General features: G+C 49.0%; 1 protein-coding gene across 2 annotated transcripts in view; it reads left to right on the plus strand.

The window, feature by feature from the left end:
- The window catches only part of SPTBN4 (spectrin beta, non-erythrocytic 4), a gene marked incomplete at both ends in the record, with an annotated part of 84879 nt that overhangs the window by 9357 nt on the left and 54083 nt on the right, over positions 1 to 21439 (plus strand). For both annotated transcript variants that reach the window (XM_080908988.1, XM_080908989.1), the window contains 11 exons: positions 2783 to 2934; positions 3841 to 4014; positions 7588 to 7679; positions 9023 to 9103; positions 11727 to 11842; positions 16853 to 16965; positions 17176 to 17363; positions 17441 to 17558; positions 17689 to 17847; positions 18889 to 19191; positions 21069 to 21219. In XM_080908988.1, the coding sequence (XP_080765114.1) occupies positions 2783 to 2934; positions 3841 to 4014; positions 7588 to 7679; positions 9023 to 9103; positions 11727 to 11842; positions 16853 to 16965; positions 17176 to 17363; positions 17441 to 17558; positions 17689 to 17847; positions 18889 to 19191; positions 21069 to 21219 (1647 nt within the window). The remainder of the gene's footprint in view (positions 1 to 2782; positions 2935 to 3840; positions 4015 to 7587; positions 7680 to 9022; positions 9104 to 11726; positions 11843 to 16852; positions 16966 to 17175; positions 17364 to 17440; positions 17559 to 17688; positions 17848 to 18888; positions 19192 to 21068; positions 21220 to 21439) is intronic.

Here is a 21439-nt window from a genome sequence, read left to right on the forward strand (position 1 = left end):
TGCCGCCAGTGGCTTTCTAGCTTGTGGGGGTTGGAGAAGGAATGGGAATTCTTCTTTTTTTTTTTTTTTCTTGGTTTTAGATTTTTAGTTATGCAATACAGACTCTCTGCGGCCTAAAACGATGGAGCAAACAGGAAGTGATCAATAGCTGTATTTATAATGAACGCAATGACCCTTGGGAAGCAGGGCAAGAGGACTCCGTTGAATTGAAGGGCAGTATTGGTCTCAGAGTGAGACCTTGTCTCAGAAAACCAACACAGGAATGGAGAAGTGATTCTTCTTCTTCTTCTTCTTCTTCTTCTTCTTCTTCTTCTTCTTCTTCTTCTTTTAAAGGATCTATTTATTTATTATATACACAGTGTTCTGCATATATATATATATATATATATATATATATATATATATATATATGCATCTCAGAAAAGGGCACCAGATCCCATTACAAATGGTTGTGAGCCACCATGTGGTTGCTGGGAATTGAACTCAGGACCTCTGGAAGAGCAGTCAGTGCTCTTAACCACTGAGCCATCTCTTCAGCCCAGAAAAATGAGTGGTTCTTAAAACAGCGGTTAAGAGCCTTGGTTGCCTTTTCCCGAGGGCCTGGATTTGATTCCCAGCGTTCATATGACAGTTCATAACTGTCTGTAACTCCAGCTCCATAGGACCTACTCCCTCTTTTGATCTCTGCAGGCACCAGATATGCACACACACACACATGTAGCCAAAGCACTTATATGCTTAGAATTGAAAAATAATTAACTTTAAAAATTTAATGTGCAGATATTCAGCATAGTTACTGCATTCCTCAGGAACTCCATGCCTAATCGTATCATGTTCTTACCATACTTGATGCTTCTCTTTCTCCATAAGCCAAAATATCAAGTGGAAAATTCCAGAAATAATAATCACATTACTGTATACATTTTATTAGATCACATTATTTTCCTGTTCCACTGAATTAATTCATCTGTGTTGTTTCGTTTGTTTGCTTGTTTTGAGACAGTCTCTTTCTCTATGCCTGACCGTCCTGGAACTTCTTGCTCTGTAGACGAGGCTGTAACTCAGAGACCTACCTGCCTCTGCCTGTCAAGAGCTGGGACTCAAGGCCACTGGTTTTTAATTGGTAGGGGGAGGCTGGCCTTGAACTTGTACCTTTTCCCTTTGCATCCCGCATGGTGGTACTGTACAAGCTGTCACACCAGTCTGCAAATTCACATCTTAAAGCTTTCTAGTTTCAAGCTAGGCATGGTGGTCCATGCTTGTGATCCTGGTCTGGAAAGATTGAGGCAGGAGGAGGGCGAGTTCAAGGCCAGCCCATGTTATCAAGTAAGAAGCTATGTCCGTAAGTGAATGAGTCAGTAAATATGAGATGTTTGACGTGTAGCTCATAGTCTATAGATGCTACACGAAGAAAGAGAAAAACATCTGGGTACAGTGCTCACAGTTGCCGTTGGTGAATTTGAGAGGCAGGAGGTGTGAGAATTTAAGGCCAACCTCAAAGCAAGTTCAAAGCCAGCCTGGAGTACATATAACAAAAGGTTAGAAAAAATATAAAAGAAGGAAAGAAAAAAAAGAAAGAAAGAAAGGAAGGAAGGAAGGAAGGAAGGAAGAAAGAAAGAAAGAAAGAGAAAGAAAAGAAGGTCAAAGAGATGGCTCAATGTTTGGGTGTGTGGTTCAATCTCTGAGGTTCAAATCTCACTTGTAGGGAAAGTGGGGACTCCCATGAATTGTCTTATGAGTTCTCCATAGGCAGGTGTGACACACACATCCCAGCACTCATGCTTCCCCCCCCAAAAAAGGAAGAAAGAAAGAAGGAATGTGCCACGTGACCTGATTTGGATTCCGCAGACCCACAACGGAAGGAATTTGTCCTCTGATCCTTAGCATCTGCTCTGTCCAATAAAAATACGTTTAAAAATACTTAAAACAAGAAGGCAGATAGTCAGCTAGAATCATACCATGCGTGTGCATACGTGCACATGCGGATAGAGTCTTAAAGGTTTTGCTGTGAGCAAGTGGGGTAGACAGTGGACTTTCTCCCCCTGCTCCTCCAGGGACTTGGGAGCTGTGTCTGTGGATGTCGATGAGTTTCGTTTGTGTGGCTTTTGTGGCTTTGAACATTTTTTGTCTTCAGTGGCCTCACGGTCTCCCCCTCCTCCAGCGGTCAGCTGCTACCATACTTTTTCTTTGTATTGGGGGGCAAACGCTCTACCCCCTAGCTAAGTCTCCAACTGCTGCCATCTCATTTTTAACTCTAGACAACTCTCCGATGCACCTCCCCCTCCTGACTTTTACAGCTTCTGCCTCCCCAGCCTCATCTGAGCTCTCCTGGGTCCCTTCTCCAGTCTTGCTGAGCCTCTGTCCTTCTTTCCCTCTCTGATGAGCCCTCCAAGCCGTAGAATGCAGGTTCTCTTCTTGACCTTCCTCATCCTTAACCCCAGCCCGGCTCCACAACGTCCGTGTGTGTAACCGGCTTCACTTCCTAGCGAGACTTCTGAGCCACTACGATACCAGCAGAGTTGTTACTCAGATTTTGCAAGGATGAACGAATGACGTCAGTTAGGACAGCAAACTAGGGAGGTTTCCGGTGGGAATGGTATCTTAGAAAAACTGTAAAGAACAGGTAGGCTGTCCCTAGGCATCAGGTAGTGGGAGGCACCCAAGCAGGAGCAGGTACCTGGGCCAAGTCTTGGGCCAGCAGAAGATTGGAGGGTGGTGGGGGGAACCTAGAAGCAGATGAGGGACTCCTGGGAAGGCTGGGCTCAGTCTTTGTTTCTTCCAGATGAGCGAGAGGCTGTGCAGAAGAAAACCTTCACCAAGTGGGTGAATTCGCACCTCGCCCGCGTGGGCTGCCACATCGGAGACCTGTATGCGGACCTTCGAGATGGGTTTGTGCTCACCCGGCTCCTGGAAGTACTATCGGGAGAGCAGCTGGTGAGAGCCGTGAGGGCTGGCGAATAAGGGCTGATCAGGGTCCTGGCCGAGGGAGAGGCAGAGAGCCCTAGTTGCGTGAAGGTGGTCCCCTCGTTCAGTTTTGTGGGGGGCGGGGTCCAGTTGGAGAGGAGGGCTCTCATAGAGGGGGTAGAGCCTCATTGGAGAGGGAGGGCTTTTTGGAAGAGGTGGGGCTCATGCAGGGGTGGGATGTTTGTTGGAGGGGCGGGGCTTTAGAGGGAGAAGATGCTCTGTGGGACTTTAGGGAGGGGTGGAGATGGCAGTGTAGAGGAGAGCTTAGAAGGAACAGGTTAGGGGGTGGCCAGGGGGCGTGTCTGTAAAGCAGAAAAAACTTGGCAGTCTAGGTTGGTAGGGTGAGGCTTAGGTCATGGGTGTCTCGGGGCAAAGGCAGTATTGTACGAGATTGTCTTGTTTGGGTTGGGACTGTGTGTTTTGGATCTGAAGGACCACGTCTCAAACAGTGTGATTATGATGAGCAGCGAGTCATCGAACTCCCAGAGTCGTGCGGGGTGCAGCTATATAGGAACAAAGCCCAGAAAGCAAGAAAGGGAATTATAGTGAGGCCTAAGAGGAGGGGGCGGGCCTTCATGGTGATGGGCGAGGCCAAGTTAAGAGTGAGTAAATAGAGAAGTGATCTTCCTTGAAAGAACAGGTAGTGGAAACAAGTAAAGGCTCATGGAGGGAGGGGAAATGTGAGACCCTGCGGGCCCGGGCTAGCTTGGCACTCACTCTGTAGCTCAGGCTGGCCCTGAACTCACGGAGACGATAGAATTGAGTCTTGAGTCTTGGATGAGATTGAAGGGCCGTGGCCTTGGCTGTGAGAGAGGCAGAGCCGAGGGCTCCTCGCTCTTGGCCAGGTCCCAACACTCAATGCCCCTGCTGCCCTAGCCGAGGCCCACTCGTGGCCGCATGCGGATCCACTCGCTGGAGAACGTGGACAAGGCTCTGCAGTTCCTGAAGGAGCAGCGTGTGCACCTGGAGAACGTGGGGTCACATGACATCGTGGATGGGAACCACCGGCTGACGCTGGGGCTGGTCTGGACCATCATCCTGCGCTTCCAGGTGACCCCCGATGACCCCTGCACAGCCCGCTGCCCACTGTGGGGTGGGGGGGCTTAGGAACTCTGTAAGCAGGTGGTGCGAATGTTAATATGTAATCGTGATCTCTCTCACCGCTGTAACCATATCTACACTGTTTATACTTGCGAACTATTCTAAACGCTGACGTTTAGTACACACAGAACCCTTCAATTACATAGAATTAGATTGCTCACTTTACCAATGAGGAAACGGGTGGATTTTCAAGATTACATTTCTGTGTGTGTGGGGGGGGTGGTTAGGGATGGGGAGGGGGGTGCATGAATGTTACGTCAAAGGACAACTTTCAGGATTCAGTTCTGTCCTCCCACAACAGAGGTTTTGAGGACTGAACTCTTGGGATCCTCAGGCCTAACAGCAGTGCCTCTATCTGACACACCATCTTAGCAACTCAAATTGTTGTTGCTATTGTTTTTCCGAGGCAGGGTTTCACTGACTAGTCCTGGCTGTCCTGGAACTCACTCTGTAAACCAGGCTGACCTCGAACTCCAAGATCCAGAGTCTGCCTCCCAAGTGCCCACTGCCCAATTTTTTTGTTTGTTTGTTTGGTTTGATTTTTGTTTGTTTGAGTTTTGAGGTTTTTAAAAAGATTTATTTATTATTTATTTATTTATTTATTTATTTATGTGACTACACTGCTGCTGTCTTCAGACACACCAGAAGAGGGCATCAGCTCTCATTACAGATGGTTGTGAGCCACCATGGGGTTGCTGGGATTTGAACTCAGGACCTCTGGAACTGCTGTTCCACTGAGCCATTTCTCCAGCAAGTTTCGAGTTTTGAGAGAAGATCACGGGCTCGCTTCAGACTCTCTGTGATCCTTGAGACCTCAGCCTCCCAAGAAGCCTGGGTAATTCATTTCCACACGCAGTAGCACGGGTTTAATTTTCTGACTTACATGGAGCTGGGTGTTGGAGCTCCGACTTGGACTGGGCAATCTTGCTCTGCTGCGGAAATGAACAGACAAACTTTCGGCTTTTTATTGAGCTCACACTGTGATAAGGGAGATGGATATTAAACAAATGAACAGATGCAGCAGGCGTTTAGGGAGAAAGGGACATTTACAGGAAATTTATAGGAAAGATGACTTGCTTATAGGTCCTGGGTGGGGGAGGTCCAAGACTGAAGAGGGGACTTTTGTTTTCAAAGCTTTACAGGGACAAAAGAGGCTATGCAGGAAAGATGATCGCTGAAAAGCAGCTAAAGGGTATAAAATATCACGTTAGCATCTCTGAGATTTTAGTCAGAAAATGGCTGGGATGCTGATGGTTGAATTACATACAGGAATGGAGGGTGTGCCAGCAATAGGGTTCAGTGGTAAAGCACCTGCCTAGTGTGCATGAGGCCCCGAGTTCAATCCCAGGAGAAAGGGGCTGTCTTAGTCAGGGTTTCTATTCCTGCACAAAACATCATGACCAAGAAGCAAGTTGTGGAGGAAAGGGTTTATTCAGCTCACACTTCCATATCGCTGTTCATCACCAAAGGAAGTCAGGACTGGAACTCAAGCAGGTCAGGAAGCAGGAGCTGATGCAGAGACCATGGAGGTTAGGGACAGGGAGGTCCAGGGAGGGATGGTGGGCTTGGGGAAAGCTCTGAAGGCAGTTCAGGACATTATAGTCAGGTCTAGGGCATGAATTGGGGGGACATATCTATAACCCCACTGGATCTAGGAACAGAGCTCTGGGAACAGACTGGGATTGCAGACAAATGTGAATGTCATTGTCACCAAAAAAATGTTATGTGACTGTGGAATTGGCAAATAAGTAAATGCTGGGGCCCCACAGCAATGTGGAGAACTTCTCGGTCTTGCATCTCTTCCTTGGACTGCATATACCAAAGCCAGTTCTTTAAAAGTTTTTATTATTAACATTTATCTTAGATTTACTCATTCTATTTTATGTATTTGAATACATGTGTATATTGAATGTACATACATGAATATGCACATATGTGTTCATATGAATTCACATAATGCATATAAATACATTTTATGTATATATTAAATGTATATGTGTGGTTATGAGCCATCGTGTGGATGTTGGGATTCAAACCCAGGACTTCTGCAAGAGCAACAAGTACTCTTAACAGCTGAGCCACCTTTCCACTCCCATTATATTTATTCTTAAAATGATGTGTCTCTGTGTGGCTTTGTGTAAGTAAATGCAGGTACTCAGAGACGGGAGGTGTTGGATCTCCATGGAGCTGGAGTTATAGACAGTTGGGGGCTACCAGAAATGCATGCTGTGACCTGAACTTTGCTCCTTCCAGCCTCCCTCAGAGCTAGTTTGTGAGTCAGGATCTGGTCCTCAGATATAGACTCTAGCATCTATTCTAGATTCTAAGCCATTAGAAGCGTTATTCCAGGGTGTGGAGGCAGAAGGATCCCTAGGGCGTGCTAGCTACATAGTTTAATCCAAACTGATGGATTTCAGGGTTAGTGAGAGACCCTGTCTCAGAAAAGAAACTGGGACCTGATAGAGAAAAATTCCTGATAGAGACATACAATGCAGTCACACAAAGGGACAGATACATGTGCACACTTGAACATATATATATATATATATATATATATATATATATATATATATATATATATATATATATAGTACATACATAAAAATTGTTTAGGCACTCATCCCTTGACACCCCTTCCATTCTTGGGAGTCCCCCCTCTCACAGTTTCTGCTCACTTTTCCATAGTAACTCTGTTTGCTCTGCTTAAAGAAAATGTCCTTGGGTGAGACAGTGCACACTGTTAATCCCAGCACATATGACCTAGTTCCCAGCTCACAGCCACCTGTAACTCCAGCTCTAGGGGATCTGCTGCCCTCTTCTGGCCTCTCCAGGCACTGCACTCACATGTGTGCATACACACACACACACACACACACACACACACACACACACACAAATAATACATTAAAAGATTTGTTGAGGCAGGAGGATCTTAAATGCAAGGTCTGCCTCTGCAACTCAGTAAGTTCAGGGTTAACCTAGACAACTCAGCTAGATACTGTGTCAAAACTGAGAATGGAAGAGGGCTTGCCTAGTAACAGGCTGTTAGTAACTGTTAGTAACAGGCTGGGGGCGTGGCTCAATAATGGGGCCTCTGCCTAGAATCCCCCAGGGAGGGGCTGGGGGCGTGGCTCAGTGGTAGAGCCCCTGCCTAGAATCCCCCAGTGAGGGGCTGGGGGCGGGGCTCAGTGGTAGAGCCCCTGCCTAGAATCCCCCAGTGAGAGGCTGGGGGCGTGGTTCAGTGGTAGAATACTGTCTAGGAATTCCCACTGTCCTTTCTTGTACCACATGTGCAGGGATTAACATGAAGACCACCACACCAGCCTAGGCAAAGTGTTTGAATCAAAGAAGTTACCTATAACCTGTTTGCAGGCTTCGGGAAAATAAGACCTGAACTGACCTTTTCCTCCTCAGCTTATGGATGTGCCAGCCCCGTACAGCGCAATCACAGTACGAGACAGTCAGTCACAGTCCTCGTACCTGGAAGGGGACGTGCTTGATGTCATGTTTGTCTCTTCCCAGATTCAAGTCATCAAGATTGAGACAGAGGACAACCGAGAGACCCGCTCAGCCAAGGACGCTCTGCTGTTGTGGTGCCAGATGAAGACAGCTGGGTGAGCGCTCCCTCCTCACAGGCAGGTGGGCCTGCAACCTTGGGCTTCCTCCCAGAACAACAGCTTAAGGAGGAGCACATGCCCTTTGTCAAAATTCTTGTCCCGAACAGGTCTCTGACCTTGGCGAACAGACCTAAGGATTTCAGAAGTCCCATTCAGAGGCAAAGCTAGCCAAGGCCGTAGGAAGGAGTGTGGGGGAGCTGGTGGTGCAGCTCAGCACAGAGACTGCTTGCCTTAGAGTCAGAGGTTCCAGAACTGACCCCAGTGCCGCCAAAACAAAAGCAAAATCCCCCAAACAGCCATGCTGACAGAGATGGTTGTCCCTAGCCTGTTCCTGTCCTGCTGTTTGCACCCCCCCAATCCTGCCACTCAGGATATTTAACAAGCATCTATGCGTAACCCCCCACCCCTGTCCTCCAAGTCCAAGCCCCCCGGCCAGCTTGGCCCTGTCAGTCAGTCGTCACCTCTATCTAGGGCCCTGCAGCCTGGACAGTGAGATTCAAGGTCCTCCTTTGTGGTTGAGAGGGTGGGAGGGGTACAGGCTGTAGTGTGGTCTCCTTAGAAGCCCAGCTTTTTGGGGAGGGACATGGCACATACTCCAGTGTCCCACGGAGAGCAGGAGAGGGGGAGGGAGAGGGACAGATGGGAGAGGGTGGGCTTCATACGCCTTATCCTTCTGGGACTGTCTTGTGAAGCCATCTGTTTCTCATGTCTGGCTTTACCTCAGTCAGCTTTGTACCTCTCTCTCCATCCTCAGCTTCCCTCCTCTTCCTTTCCACTCTCCTGCCTTCCTGTCTCTCTCCTCTCCACTTTCTCCACAGCTCTCTGTCTCTGCCTCCTTCTTCCTCTCTCTTTCCCATCACTTCCTATTTTATCCTTGTTTTCTTTCTTTCTTCATGTATCCCTCTTCTTCCATACATCTTATCTGTTTTGTCTGTCCGTTCGTCTGTCTGTCCATATGTCCATTCATCTATCCACCTATTCATCCATCCATCCACCTATTCATCCATCCATCCATCCATCCATCCATCCAGTATTATTTTTAAATGATTTTGTTCTTTATTTATTTTTGTGCATTGGTGTTTGTCTGCATATACGTCTGTGTGAAGGTGTCAAATCACTTGGCGCTGGATCGCACACAGTTGCAAGCTGTCATGTGGGTGCTGGGACTTGAACTCTTGTCCCCTGGAAGAACAGCTAATGCTCTTAAACTGTTGAGCCGTCTTGCCAGCCCCTACGCCCCTTGATCTTTTGCACCAATCAGATACCCACCTTCTCTTCCTCAGCCCTGTTCTTCTCTTCTGATTCATCTCTGCCTTTGTCTCTTCCTTTCCCGTACCCAGTTACCCTGAGGTTAACATCCAGAATTTCACTACCAGCTGGAGAGATGGCCTGGCCTTCAATGCTCTCATCCATCGTCACAGGTATCAGCCTGCCCTGCCCTCTATCCCGACATCCCTGAGGCCCTTGTACACACACACACACGCACACACACACACACACGGATGACACACATTTACACCTCTATATACACTTATTTCCCATTGGACACATGTCTTTCACTGCTTCTCAGAGGTACAGATGTACACATACCCACACAGACTTTTGTCCAGGACACAAATCCGTATATGCAGGCACCTTGCACAGATATGTGTTACACATTCAAATACCCATGCATATATACGCCCACAGTAGGGAAATCATTCCTAGGTGTCTTAGTGTGCTTTTTATTAAAGCACTAACCAAAATCAGTTTGGGGCCTCTTGCAAAGGTCCTCCTATGTGGTTGATACTCTCAGGTCACACCCTATCACTAGAGAAGTCAGGGCAGGGACACAGGCAGAAGCCCGATAGCAGGAACTGAAGCAGAGGCTATGGAGGAATGCTACTTACTGGCTTGTTCCTCATGGCTTGCTTTGCTTCTTTTCTTATGTAACTGAGGACCACCTGCTAAGGGATGGCACCACCCACAGTGGGCCTAGGTCCTCTACATCAATCATTAACCAAGAAAAAAAGGGTCACTCTGATGGGTGCATTTTCTCAACTGAGGTTGCCACTTCCCAGATGACTCTAGCTTGTGTCAAGTTGGCAAAAAAACAAAAACAAAAAAACAAAAACAAAAAAAAAACCAAAAAACAAAAAACAAACAAAAAAAAAAAAAACCAAACCAAAACAAAAACTAGTCAGCACAGGGACTAGAAGTGTGGCTCAGTGGTAGAGTCTTTTCCTAACATGGGGGTCCCATTGACATGCCAGGATGGCGGACCCGTTCCTGGTGGATTGTCTGCTTTGGAATATACTCAGTGCCTCTACATTCCTCAGAGCCCTACCTCCTGGATCCCTGCACACTCATGTACCTGCTTCCCAAGGCCTCACACTAAACAGGCTGAAGGTTGAGTGTCCAGAAAAGGGACACACACCTCAGAACTTTCCAAATGACAGACTGGGGAAACTGGAGCCTAGGGACTGGAGGGAATTTGTTCAGGTGTGGCCAAAGCCAGGGCCGAGTTTTTCCTGGCACATGCATTTTCACGCACAGTTGCCAGTCTCACACAAACACCTCCTATATCCAGATGCCTCCTCCATAAAAAACCCACCAGCTGGGACTAGGTCATGTTTCTCACCAGGCTGCACTTACAAAATGTCTTCTACATCCCAAGCACCATCCCTTGCTCTCTGTGAGCACGTCTAATAGTCACTGTCCCCTGCAGGCATTCGCTATTCCTGTTGTCCCATTCACAGTGAGGAAGCCTAAGGAGAAGTGGGACCCTCAGCCAGAGTGACACGGCCAAGATCTGACCCTGCTGGGCCTGAACCCAGTTGGCTGGTTCCTGACCTCATACTTCTAGTTGTGACAGGATGCTGTATATACTCCTGATCAAATGTGTGTACAGTCCATCCATATACATGCCTGAGCACTGCACGATGCATACATGTGTATATACACACATACACAAATAGACAAATATACATACCTGAGCAGACACACGCGCATCATCTATAGGCAGCCCAGATACTACATATTGCTCTCTCTATATATGTATGTATGCATGTATGTATATATATGTATATATGTGTATATATATAATCCAGAAATGGTGGCAGGCAGGGGCAGGTGGATCACGGTGAGTTCAAGCCAGTTTGGTCTACACAGCAAGTCCCAGGACAACCATAGTAAAAAAAAAAAAAAAAGGACACAGTCTCAAAAATCTAAATTAATTAATTATTTAATAAACAAATAAACTAGAAGGTTCTTTAATGCCAAGCCTTGTGGCCTGAGTTTCATTTTCAAAACCCATACAATGGAGGGAGAATTAACTGCTGGAGTTGACCTCTGACCCCCACACAAGCACCGTGCCATATTTACCCTCCTAAATAAATAAGTGTAGGTTAAAAACTAAGGTAAATATAGCTGGGCAGTGGTGCTTTTATTCCCAACACTCGGGAGGCAAAGGCAGGCAGAATTCGAAGCCAGCCTGGTCTACACAGGGAGTTTCAGGACAGCCAGCCAGGGCTACACAGAGAAACCTTGTCTTGGGGAAAAGAAAAAAAAAAGATAAATACGCCCAAGTAGGCATCTATGTACCACTGATCATGATATGTACAAATTCACTGAGTACACATAGGTATCATAAGTACACATGACTACTATGCAATGCTGTGTTCAAATATATCCAAGTAGATATGTGGGCACCATGTGTGTCCATGGAACACATGTGTGTACAGATTCGTATTGACAGACGATCGCACAGACTTTCACAGTCAGGCACCATGTGGGCTCTGATCACCTGTGGACAGAGCCGCTTGTCTGCACACACAGTGATAAATACACGTGAAGACATGTTTCCACATGTCCTAACCGTGCATGCCCCGGCACAGGCTTGTCTAGGATGTAGCACACACTCCTTTCCTCCTCAGCTGGGTTGTACCCCTCCCCTGGGTGGGGCTGCTTGCTCACTGGCTGGGTTGTACCCCTCCCCTGGGCGGGGCTGCTTGCTCACTGGCTCCGGAGCCTGCCTGCTGCCTGCTGCTCTGTTCTCCTGCCCAGGCCTGATCTCGTGGACCTCAGCAAACTTACCAAGTCCAACGCCAACTACAACCTGCAGAGAGCTTTTCGCACAGCCGAGCAGCACCTGGGGCTAGCACGTCTGCTGGACCCCGAAGGTGAGCCCCATCTGGTCCCTTCTGAATCCCTCCCAACTCCACTGTGAAAATGACTCCATCTCACCCAGTACCACACCAGAGCCCATAGTCATTCCAAATCCCACCTCTCTCCCCAAGCCTTCCTCATCTCCATCCCTCCTCCTTCTCAGCCTGCATCCTCCTCGCTCCATCTTCAGCCACAACCCCTACCTCATCCCAATGGACTCCTTCTCCTCATCTTTGATTCCATTCACAAGCCCCATTTTCTCTCCAGCCCCAATTTTAAACCCCGTGACCTCTCCAGTCCCCAGTGGTGTCTCCACTGGTAACCACAGCATCATCTCTGACTTCATTCCTTTTGTTGCTGTTGTTTCGGTACTAGACATTGAAGCTAAGGCCTAGCACTTGTTCAGCAAGAGCTCTACCAATGAGTCAATGCCCAAACTCCTCACAGGTGGACCCTACAGCAGGGCTCTACCACTGAGCCACGCCCCCAGCCCCTCACTGGGGGATTCTAGGCAGGGGCTCTACCACTGAGCCACGCCCCCAACCCCTCACTGGGAGATTCTAGGCAGGGGCTCTACCACTGAGTCACGCCCCCAGCCCCTCACTGGGGGATTCTAGGCAGGGGCTCTAATACTGATCTATATCCCAGTTTTCTATTTACTTTTTTCTTTTGGCACAGAGTCCTTGAGCTTGGCATCCTCTTGCCTCAGCCCTCCACGTGTCTGGGATACAAAGCCTGCCCTCCCAGGCCTGGCTCTTACCCTTACTTCTGTCTCCCTCCTTATCCTCAGGACCTCATTTCTGTTCTGGCTGCTCTATGTTTACCTCCAGCTACCACTCTGGCTCACTAGCAGCCCCTTCCTGTCTTCTGTCTGTCCCAGCCCCATTCCTCACTTCTTCCTCTGTGGGAATCCTCAGTGCTCCTGGCACTGCTGGTCCCCCACCTCTGGGATAACAGCATCTTCCTTTTCTGAGCTCAGACTCCATAGCTGCCCAGCTGGGATGGGTCTCACCATTGTTCCCATTCATTCTCACACCCCTCTCTTTCACTCCCACACCGATCTTACTGGAGAGCTGTTTTTATTTTTGAAGTACTGGGGATCAAACCCAGGGACTTGTACATGCTAATCATGTGTTCTAACCTTGAGTACCATCCCAGCCTGCCAACTCTGTATTCCCCCCCCCCCCAGGTAGCATTTCTCTGTGTGACCCTGGCTGTCCTGGAACTCACTCTGCAGACCAGGCTGGCCTTGAACTCAGAGATCTGCCTGCCTCTGCTTCCTTAGTGCTGGAATTAAAGGTGTGAGCCACTAAGCCTGACTTCAGCTGTGTTTTAACGAGATGTGAATGAAGTCCTAGTTTTATTTCTCTTGCTCTAATAAATACTCTGAGAAGATGCAACTTAGAGGAGATAGGGTTTATTTTAGCTCACGGTTCCAGGTCCCAGCCCATCACGGTGGGGAAGTCAAGGCAGCAGGAACTTACAGCAGCCAGTCATAGCCACAGTTCAAAGCTAAGAGAACTGCACGCATGGGCGCTCACTTGTTTGCGTGTGCTGAGCTACATCTCTCCACTTAGGACACGCCCACTTGCCTGGGCTTTCCTACATCAATTAACTGAAGTAAGACCATCCCTCATAGACATGCAGGTCACCGATGGAAAGTGACCATTGCACCCACTGCGTGCTGCAGAGCGGTAAACAGGGTCTCGGTTGTCCCTGCTGTGTCTCACAGCAGCGCTCAGGCGGCTGTCAGTTTCATGAGCCATTGGAGATTAGTGTGGGCCGGATCAAGTGGCACAAGGCTCTTGGGAGACTGGGTCAGGAAGATGAAGGGTTCGAAGCCAGCTCACGCAGACCTTGTCTCGACAATAAAGCCAGGCGGATGTGGGGTAGCTCCACACTTCCAGGCGCCTACAGTGCCAATAGCATTTGATCCTGTGGGGCTGTGAGCTGTCCTGGGTGGGGGCTGAGAACGGAGCTCAAGTCTTCTGCAAGAGCACTACTCCCTCTGACCTGCTAAGCCATCTGTCTTGTCCTCCAGATCGTCTTTCCTTTAGATTATTGAGACAGGGTCTTATGTCGCTCTGGCTGACCTCTAACTAGGTAGCCAAGGTGGGCCTTGAGTCCCTGCCCTTCCTGCCCCCAGCACCTGAGGGCTGGGGGTGCAGGTGTGCACACCCGGCTGTCCTTCCTAAGTTGTCCCATGTTCCTGAGAGGCAGGGATTGTAACCGTGGGAGAGACTGGGACTCAGAATGGTTAGAGCCATTCCCTAAGAACATACAAGGAAGGTGTTAAATAAACTGAGATTCAAATATGCTCCCTCTGAAACCCGAGTCCTTAAAGTCACACCCCACACTTTGTACTTGGCATTCTTGGTGAGCTTTCCCTGAGTTGCAGCTGAGTGCTAGGCATGGCAGGGGCTGAAGGGAAAGAACAGACCGTGAGATCCTCACAGAGCTCAGGTAATGGTGAGGTCACAATTTCACGTCCTGGTGCCTTCAAAAAGGAACTGATGAGCTGCTGAGAGGGCAGAATGCAGTTCGGTGGTTGTTCACTTGCCTTTGCCTAGCATGTCCAGACCCCTGGACTCGAGCACACACACACACAGAGACACATACAAATACACACACACAGAGACACATACAAATACACACACACAGAGACACATACAAATACACACACACACACATAAACACACAGATACAGATGCGCACACACAGAGATACACAAATACACAGACATTGAAAGATACACACACATACACACACAGACAGATACCGATGCACACACTCTCACACACAGAGACACATACAAATATATACACACACACACATAAACACACAGACACAAATACACAAACACTCACAGACACACATATACACAGACACAGAAACATACACACATACACACACAGACAGATACAGATGCACACACTCTCTCACATACACAGAGACACATACAAATATACACACACACACATAAACACACAGACACACAGAGACACACAAATACACAGACACTGAAAGACACACACACACACACACACAGATACAGATGCACACACTCTCTCACATACACAGAGACACATACAAATATACACACACACACATAAACACACAAACACACAGAGACACACAAATACACAGACACTGAAAGATACACACACACACACACACAGATACAGATGCACACACTCTCACACACAGACACATACAAATACACACATACCCATACACAGAGACATATACAAATATACAAACACACACATAAACACACAGACGCAGATGCGCACACACTCAGACACAAATACACAAACATTCACAGACACACAAATACACAGACACAGAAAGATACACACATAGAAACATACAGACACATATACTCACAAACACAAACACACAGGCACTGACAGACAAACACACACAGAGACACTCAGATAAATCCACATACACACAGACACACATACAAATACACACAGAGAGAAACACATACAAATGCACAGATGCAGAAAGATACACACAGAGAGACATACAGACACACATAGACACAGACACACGTACACATACAGAGCACAGACACAGATAAATCCACAGACACACACACACACATACACACACAACAATATGAGGGAGAAGGATGAAAGAAACAGAGGTAAGGAATGCAGGTCCAGGCAGGGTGAAGAGGAAATTCATGAGTTACACATGCAGAAGGGACGTGCCCGAGGCCTGAGGTAGAACAGCCTCGACAGGATGCTGTTCAGAAGTAATTGCCGGGGCCACTGAGACAGCTCAACCCATAAAGGCGCTGCCCTGAGCCTGGCGGCATGAGTTTGCCCCCAGAGCCTCTCATCAGAGAGGAAAGCCAGCTCCTCGTGGCACATACTTAATTTACTGAGGTTAAAAAGAAATAAGTATAGCTAATTTATTTGTGGCTATCTGTCTGACTCTACTTGACGCCATGAATTAGAAGATCCCCACTGGGCAGGTTAAAGAACAATAACACCCCCCCCCCCGTCATCCCCAGAAGGTGGAACTGGGGAGGTAGAGGCAGGTGGGTCTCTGTAAGTTCAAGACTATCCTAGTCTACAAAGCAAGTTCTAGACTCAGAGGTTAAGAGGACTAATTACTCTTCCAGAAGACCAGGTTCTTTTTACTCCCAGCCCCCAAAGAATGGCTCACAATCGTCTGTAACTTTAGTCATAGGCACCCAAAGACCTCTTCTGGTCGCTGAGGGCACTTCACAACCCATGTGATATGTAGACATGCATGTAGGCAGAATACCCATACATATAAAATAAAAATGGAGCTTAAAATTTTAAGAAAAAGTAGCCAGGCAGCGGTGGTACACACCTTTAATACCAGCACTTGGGAGGCAGGTAGATCTCTGCGTTCAAGGCTAGCCTGAACTACAGGTGAGTTCCAGGACAGCCAGGGCTGCATAGAGACATCCTGTGTTGAAACCCATCCTTCACAATTGTTTTTTTAAGTCCAACGGTAGTAGTAGAGGCCTTTATTTTGTTTTTAATTATTTATTTTATTTATATGAGTACACTAGTTTTTGTTTGTGAGCCATCATGTGGTTGCTGGGAATTGAACTCAGGACCTCTGGAAGAGCAGTCGGTGCTCTTAACCACTGAGCCATCTCTCCAGCTCCCCCTCCCAAAATTTTTTTAAGAAAGAAAGAAAAGAAGGAAAAAAGGAAGAAAAGAAAATCCAGAAGAGAGAGATGGTCCAGGGGCTAAGAGCACTGAGTGCTCTTGGGGAGGATCTGGGGTTCAGTTCACAGCACCCACATCAGAACCATCTGTAACTGCAGCTCCAGGCGGTCTGGCGCCCTCTTCTGGTATCTAGCAGCATTGCATGCACACGGTGCACAGACACATGCAGGCGAACACCTAAACACAGAAAATGGTAAAACAAACAAACAAACGCCCAGCACTGGAGAAGTAGGGAGACTGCTTTGCCTACGGCCTAACAGATAACCAGAGACTACGTTGTGTTCCTTGAATCCCCTCCTCCACCAGACGTGAACATGGAGGCTCCAGATGAGAAGTCCATCATCACTTACGTGGTCTCCTTCTACCATTACTTCTCCAAGATGAAGGCTCTGGCTGTGGAGGGAAAGCGGATTGGGAAGGTAGGAGGGAGTCTGGGGCGGAGTGGCGGCCTTAGGAATCATTCATGGGCCTAGGAGATAAACCTCCCTCTATACTGCTGCCCAGGGCAGTGCGGTCCCCGACCCCCTCCACCAGCCTGTACACCGGGACCAGCCCCTCCCCCCACACCTTGGACTTGGAGGTTTCTCCTGTTCACAATGAAGCCGACTCAGTTTTCTGTGCCGGGTCAGGTCCTGGACCAGGTGTTGGAGGTGGACAAGATCATAGAGCGATATGAGGAGCTGGCGGCCGAGCTGCTGGCCTGGATCCACCGCACCGTGGACCTCATCAGCAACCAAAAGTTTGCCAACTCCCTGAGTGGGGTGCAGCAGCAGCTGCAGACTTTCACGGCCTACTGCACGCTGGAGAAGCCCGTCAAGTGAGACTCGCGGCTCAGGGGTGGAGGGGTGGTGATGGCCGTGGGAGAGAGTGGACCTTGATCTCACGTCTCCTCAGGTTTCAGGAGAAGGGGAACCTGGAGGTGCTACTCTTCAGCATCCAAAGCAAACTGCGCGCCCACAACCGGCGCCTCTTCGTGCCCCGGGAAGGCTGCGGCATCTGGGATATTGACAAGGTGACTGAGGCTGGGGATTAATGTGCTTGAAGGTGTCATGTATGCCATGAGTAGCCTCAGACAGGACAGCCAGGATTATTAGAAGGGGACAGGTGTTGAAATCCAAGCACCTCCTCTTGTCTTCCTCTAGGCATGGGGTGAGCTGGAGAAGGCAGAGCACGAACGGGAGGCGGCCCTCAGAGCTGAGCTCATCCGACAGGAGAAGCTGGAACTCTTGGCGCAAAGATTTGACCACAAGGTGGCCATGAGGGAGAGCTGGCTAAGTGAGAACCAGCGTCTGGTCTCCCAGGTACACGGTTGGGTGAGGCAGTGAGGGGGGGTGGGGATGGGCATGTGAAGGGGTGGGGGTTGGGAGGATGAGGGGTGGGGTTTGGAGGGGGTGGGGTAATGGTGTGAGGGTGGGGTTGGGGAGATGGGCATGTGAGGGCGTGGGGGTTGGGAGGATGAGGGGTGGGGGTTGGAGGGGGTGGGGTAAGGGTGTGAGGGTGGGGCAGGGATGGGGAGTGAGAAGACCTCATTGCACTAAGACTCAAAATGAAAGTCATGTAACACAGAAAGTTGGTTTAGTCTTTTAAGTGACAAAAGAGGATAAGGGAATGGGTCTAAGTTTCCAGAAGAGTGAAGTAGGTCTCCAGAGTGGCAGGGAGTAGTCTCCTCCTTAAGTGACGTGAGGATGGAGACTGCATCTGGTGTCCGGGATAACACAGGAAGATAGAATTGATCTCCTAAGTAACAGAACAGTTGCAAACCTGGTCCCGGTCTCCAGGCAAATGCAAAGCTGGGGCTGTTTTCTGGGTAACAGATTGGCAGTAGAGATTTAACAGAGGAGAGTAAAACTGGTCTCCAGGGTAACTAGAGAAGGTGGGATGGTCTCTACAGTAACAAGGGAGGATGGGGGCTGGTCTCCAGGGTAACTAGAAAAGGTGTTCTGTTGTCTAGAGAAACTGTGATGGGTCTGGTTTCCAAGGTAGTGGGAAAAGGTAGGATTGATTTCTAGGGTAATTGGAGGTGGGCGGGACTGGTCTCCAAGGTAACAAGGGAAGACTGGTTTCTAAGGTAACTGAATCAGGTGAAGCTAATCTCCAAGCTAACCGATGGGACTGATTTTCAGGATCACCAGGGAGGGTGGGGTTGGTCTCCAGGCTGACAGGAAAGGTGGACTGGTGCTCCAGACAGCTGGGGAAAGTGGGGCTGGTCTCTAGGGTAATGGGGACTATAGGCTTGCTCTCTGATGACGAAGGGAGAGTTTCTAGGGTCGTTCAGGGTTGAAGCAACAGGAGGACTTGCTGAGGCAACATGGTAAGTGTCTCTGTGGCCTGCAACTGCCCAGGACAACTTCGGATATGAGCTGCCAGCGGTGGAGGCAGCCATGAAGAAGCACGAAGCCATTGAAGCTGACATTGCAGCCTATGAGGAGAGGGTTCAGGGTGTGGCGGAGCTAGCCCAGGCATTGGCGGCTGAAGGCTACTATGATGCCCGGCGGGTGGCAGCCCAGCGAGACAGTGTCCTTCGCCAGTGGGCCCTGCTGACTGGGCTGGTAGGTGCCCGGCGGACCCGGCTCGAGCAGAATCTGGCCCTGCAGAAGGTCTTCCAGGAGATGGTCTACATGGTGGACTGGATGGAGGACATGCAGGTGAGGGGGGGTCAGCGTGCAGGGGTTCAGGTGTTGGGGGGGGCAGGGAGGGTTGACACAGAGGAAGAGATATGGGAGAGAAGAGACACAGAGATAAAGAGGAAGCCTCAGGTGGGTGGAGATGTAGTTGGTCCAGAGCTTGCCTGCCCTGGATTCCGCCTCCAGCTGCACGTAAAACCGGGGATGGTGGTGCACGCCAGTAATCCTAGCACTCAGGAGTGAGAGGGAAGAGCGCGTGGAATTCAAGGTCATCCTCGGCTGCATAGAGAGTTCAAGTCTAGCCTGGTCTATATGAGACCGTCTTTTAAAAAAAACAGTCCATCAGGATGTCTGAGCAGGTGAAGTGTTTTCTATTGAGCCGGGAGAGCTGGCTGCAATGTCCAGGACCCAGGAGGAGGAGGCTTCCCCAAACCATCCTCCGACAGGGCGCAAGTGAGCACGTGTGTGCCTGTGCACACGCAGTAAGTTAGGAAACAAAGGTAATGAAGATACAAGCAGGGCAGGGGAGACCGAGCAGTGTGTCAGCTCACTTACCCTGAAAACCCTGGAGCCCACGTGGAAGGGACACATAACTCCACAGAGTTGACCTTTGACCCTCACACATGGTTTAGCATGAGTGTCCCTCTCCATATCTCTCACACACTTACACATACACACACATGCAAAAACACATGCACACACACATGCACATACATATGTGCATGCATGCATGCATGCATAATTTTTAACACAAATGCACAACACACATGCACACTCTCACACACATGCACTTCTCACACATATTCATACAATACACTGGTATAAATTCACACACACTCACACAATATACTATGTGTACTTACACACCCATTTACACATACCCATATATACATACTCTCACATGCACCCCCATACTCACACATACAATTCACACACATGCACACAATTTATTCACATACACTCATACATACATGCACTCATATAGTCACACTCATACTCATATACTCACACACACTGATGCACAATCATTCACACCTGCTCACACACTCAGACATATGCTCACACACAGTTAAACACATATACACTCACACATTCATACAACACATGCTCACACACATATACACATTCACACACTCACTCATATACACACACATCCACAAACACGCACTCACCCACATACACTGATACACACTCATTTACACACACTCACACTCATAAACACACTCCCTCACACACAGACATACTCACACATACACTCACACACATACACTAATACACACTCCTTCACACACAGTCACTAACATTCACACATGCGCTCCCACACTCACACACACTCAAACACACATATTCACACACACACACACACACATACACACTCTACACATATCAAAGGAGAAAGGCAAATCTCTGGCTACAAGGAAAACACCCGGGTAGAACAGTTTAGAAAAGAGATATTTACCAGATTTATGGAGAGAGAGAGAGAGCAAGGGAGAAAGAGAGGAAGGGTAAAGACAGAGAGAAAGAGTAGGGAAGGAGGACAAGTGAAAGGCAGAAGGGGGAAAGGGGAGGATGGGGAAAGGGGAGGATGGGGAAAGGGGAGGATGGGGAAAGGGGAGGGTGGGGAAAGGGGAGGATGGGGAAAGGGGAGGGTGGGGAAAGGGGAGGATGGGGAAAGGGGAGGATGGGGAAAGGGGAGGATGGGGAAAGGGGAGGATGGGGAAAGGGGAGGATGGGGGAGGGGAGGGTGGGGAAAGGGGAGGGTGGGGAAAGGGGAGGGTGGGGAAAGGGGAGGGCTATAATAAAACTGCAGAGATGAGGAGAGATGGGAACATGCTGGTGTGGTGTGGGGAGAGGCGAGTGCCCTGGGCCGTGCGTGGTGAGCCCCATGTCTCTGACAGACTCAGCTGCTGTCTCGGGAATGTGGGCAGCACCTGGTGGAGGCCGAGGACCTGCTGCAGAAGCATGGGCTGCTGGAGGGGGACATCGCAGCCCAGAGTGAGCGGGTGGAGGCCCTCAACGCTGCAGCCCTGAGATTCTCCCAGTTACAGGGTGAGTCTGGAGAGAGGAGCTGGGTGAGTCGCTCATGGGGGACGCATGAGAGGCAAAGAAGACCCGTGAGAGATGGATGAGAGAGGAAGGAAGGAACTCCTTGGTTTTGGAGGCGTCTAAGTAGAGTCTAGGCTCCCACTCAATTAGGAAGATCACTTGTTTTGAATATTAATGTGCAAAGCCTTTCAAATCTTACTCTGTTAACAGCATGAAACAGCAA

Source organism: Micromys minutus (assembly GCF_963924665.1).
Source record: "Micromys minutus genome assembly, chromosome: 32".
Taxonomy (NCBI): domain Eukaryota; kingdom Metazoa; phylum Chordata; class Mammalia; order Rodentia; family Muridae; genus Micromys; species Micromys minutus.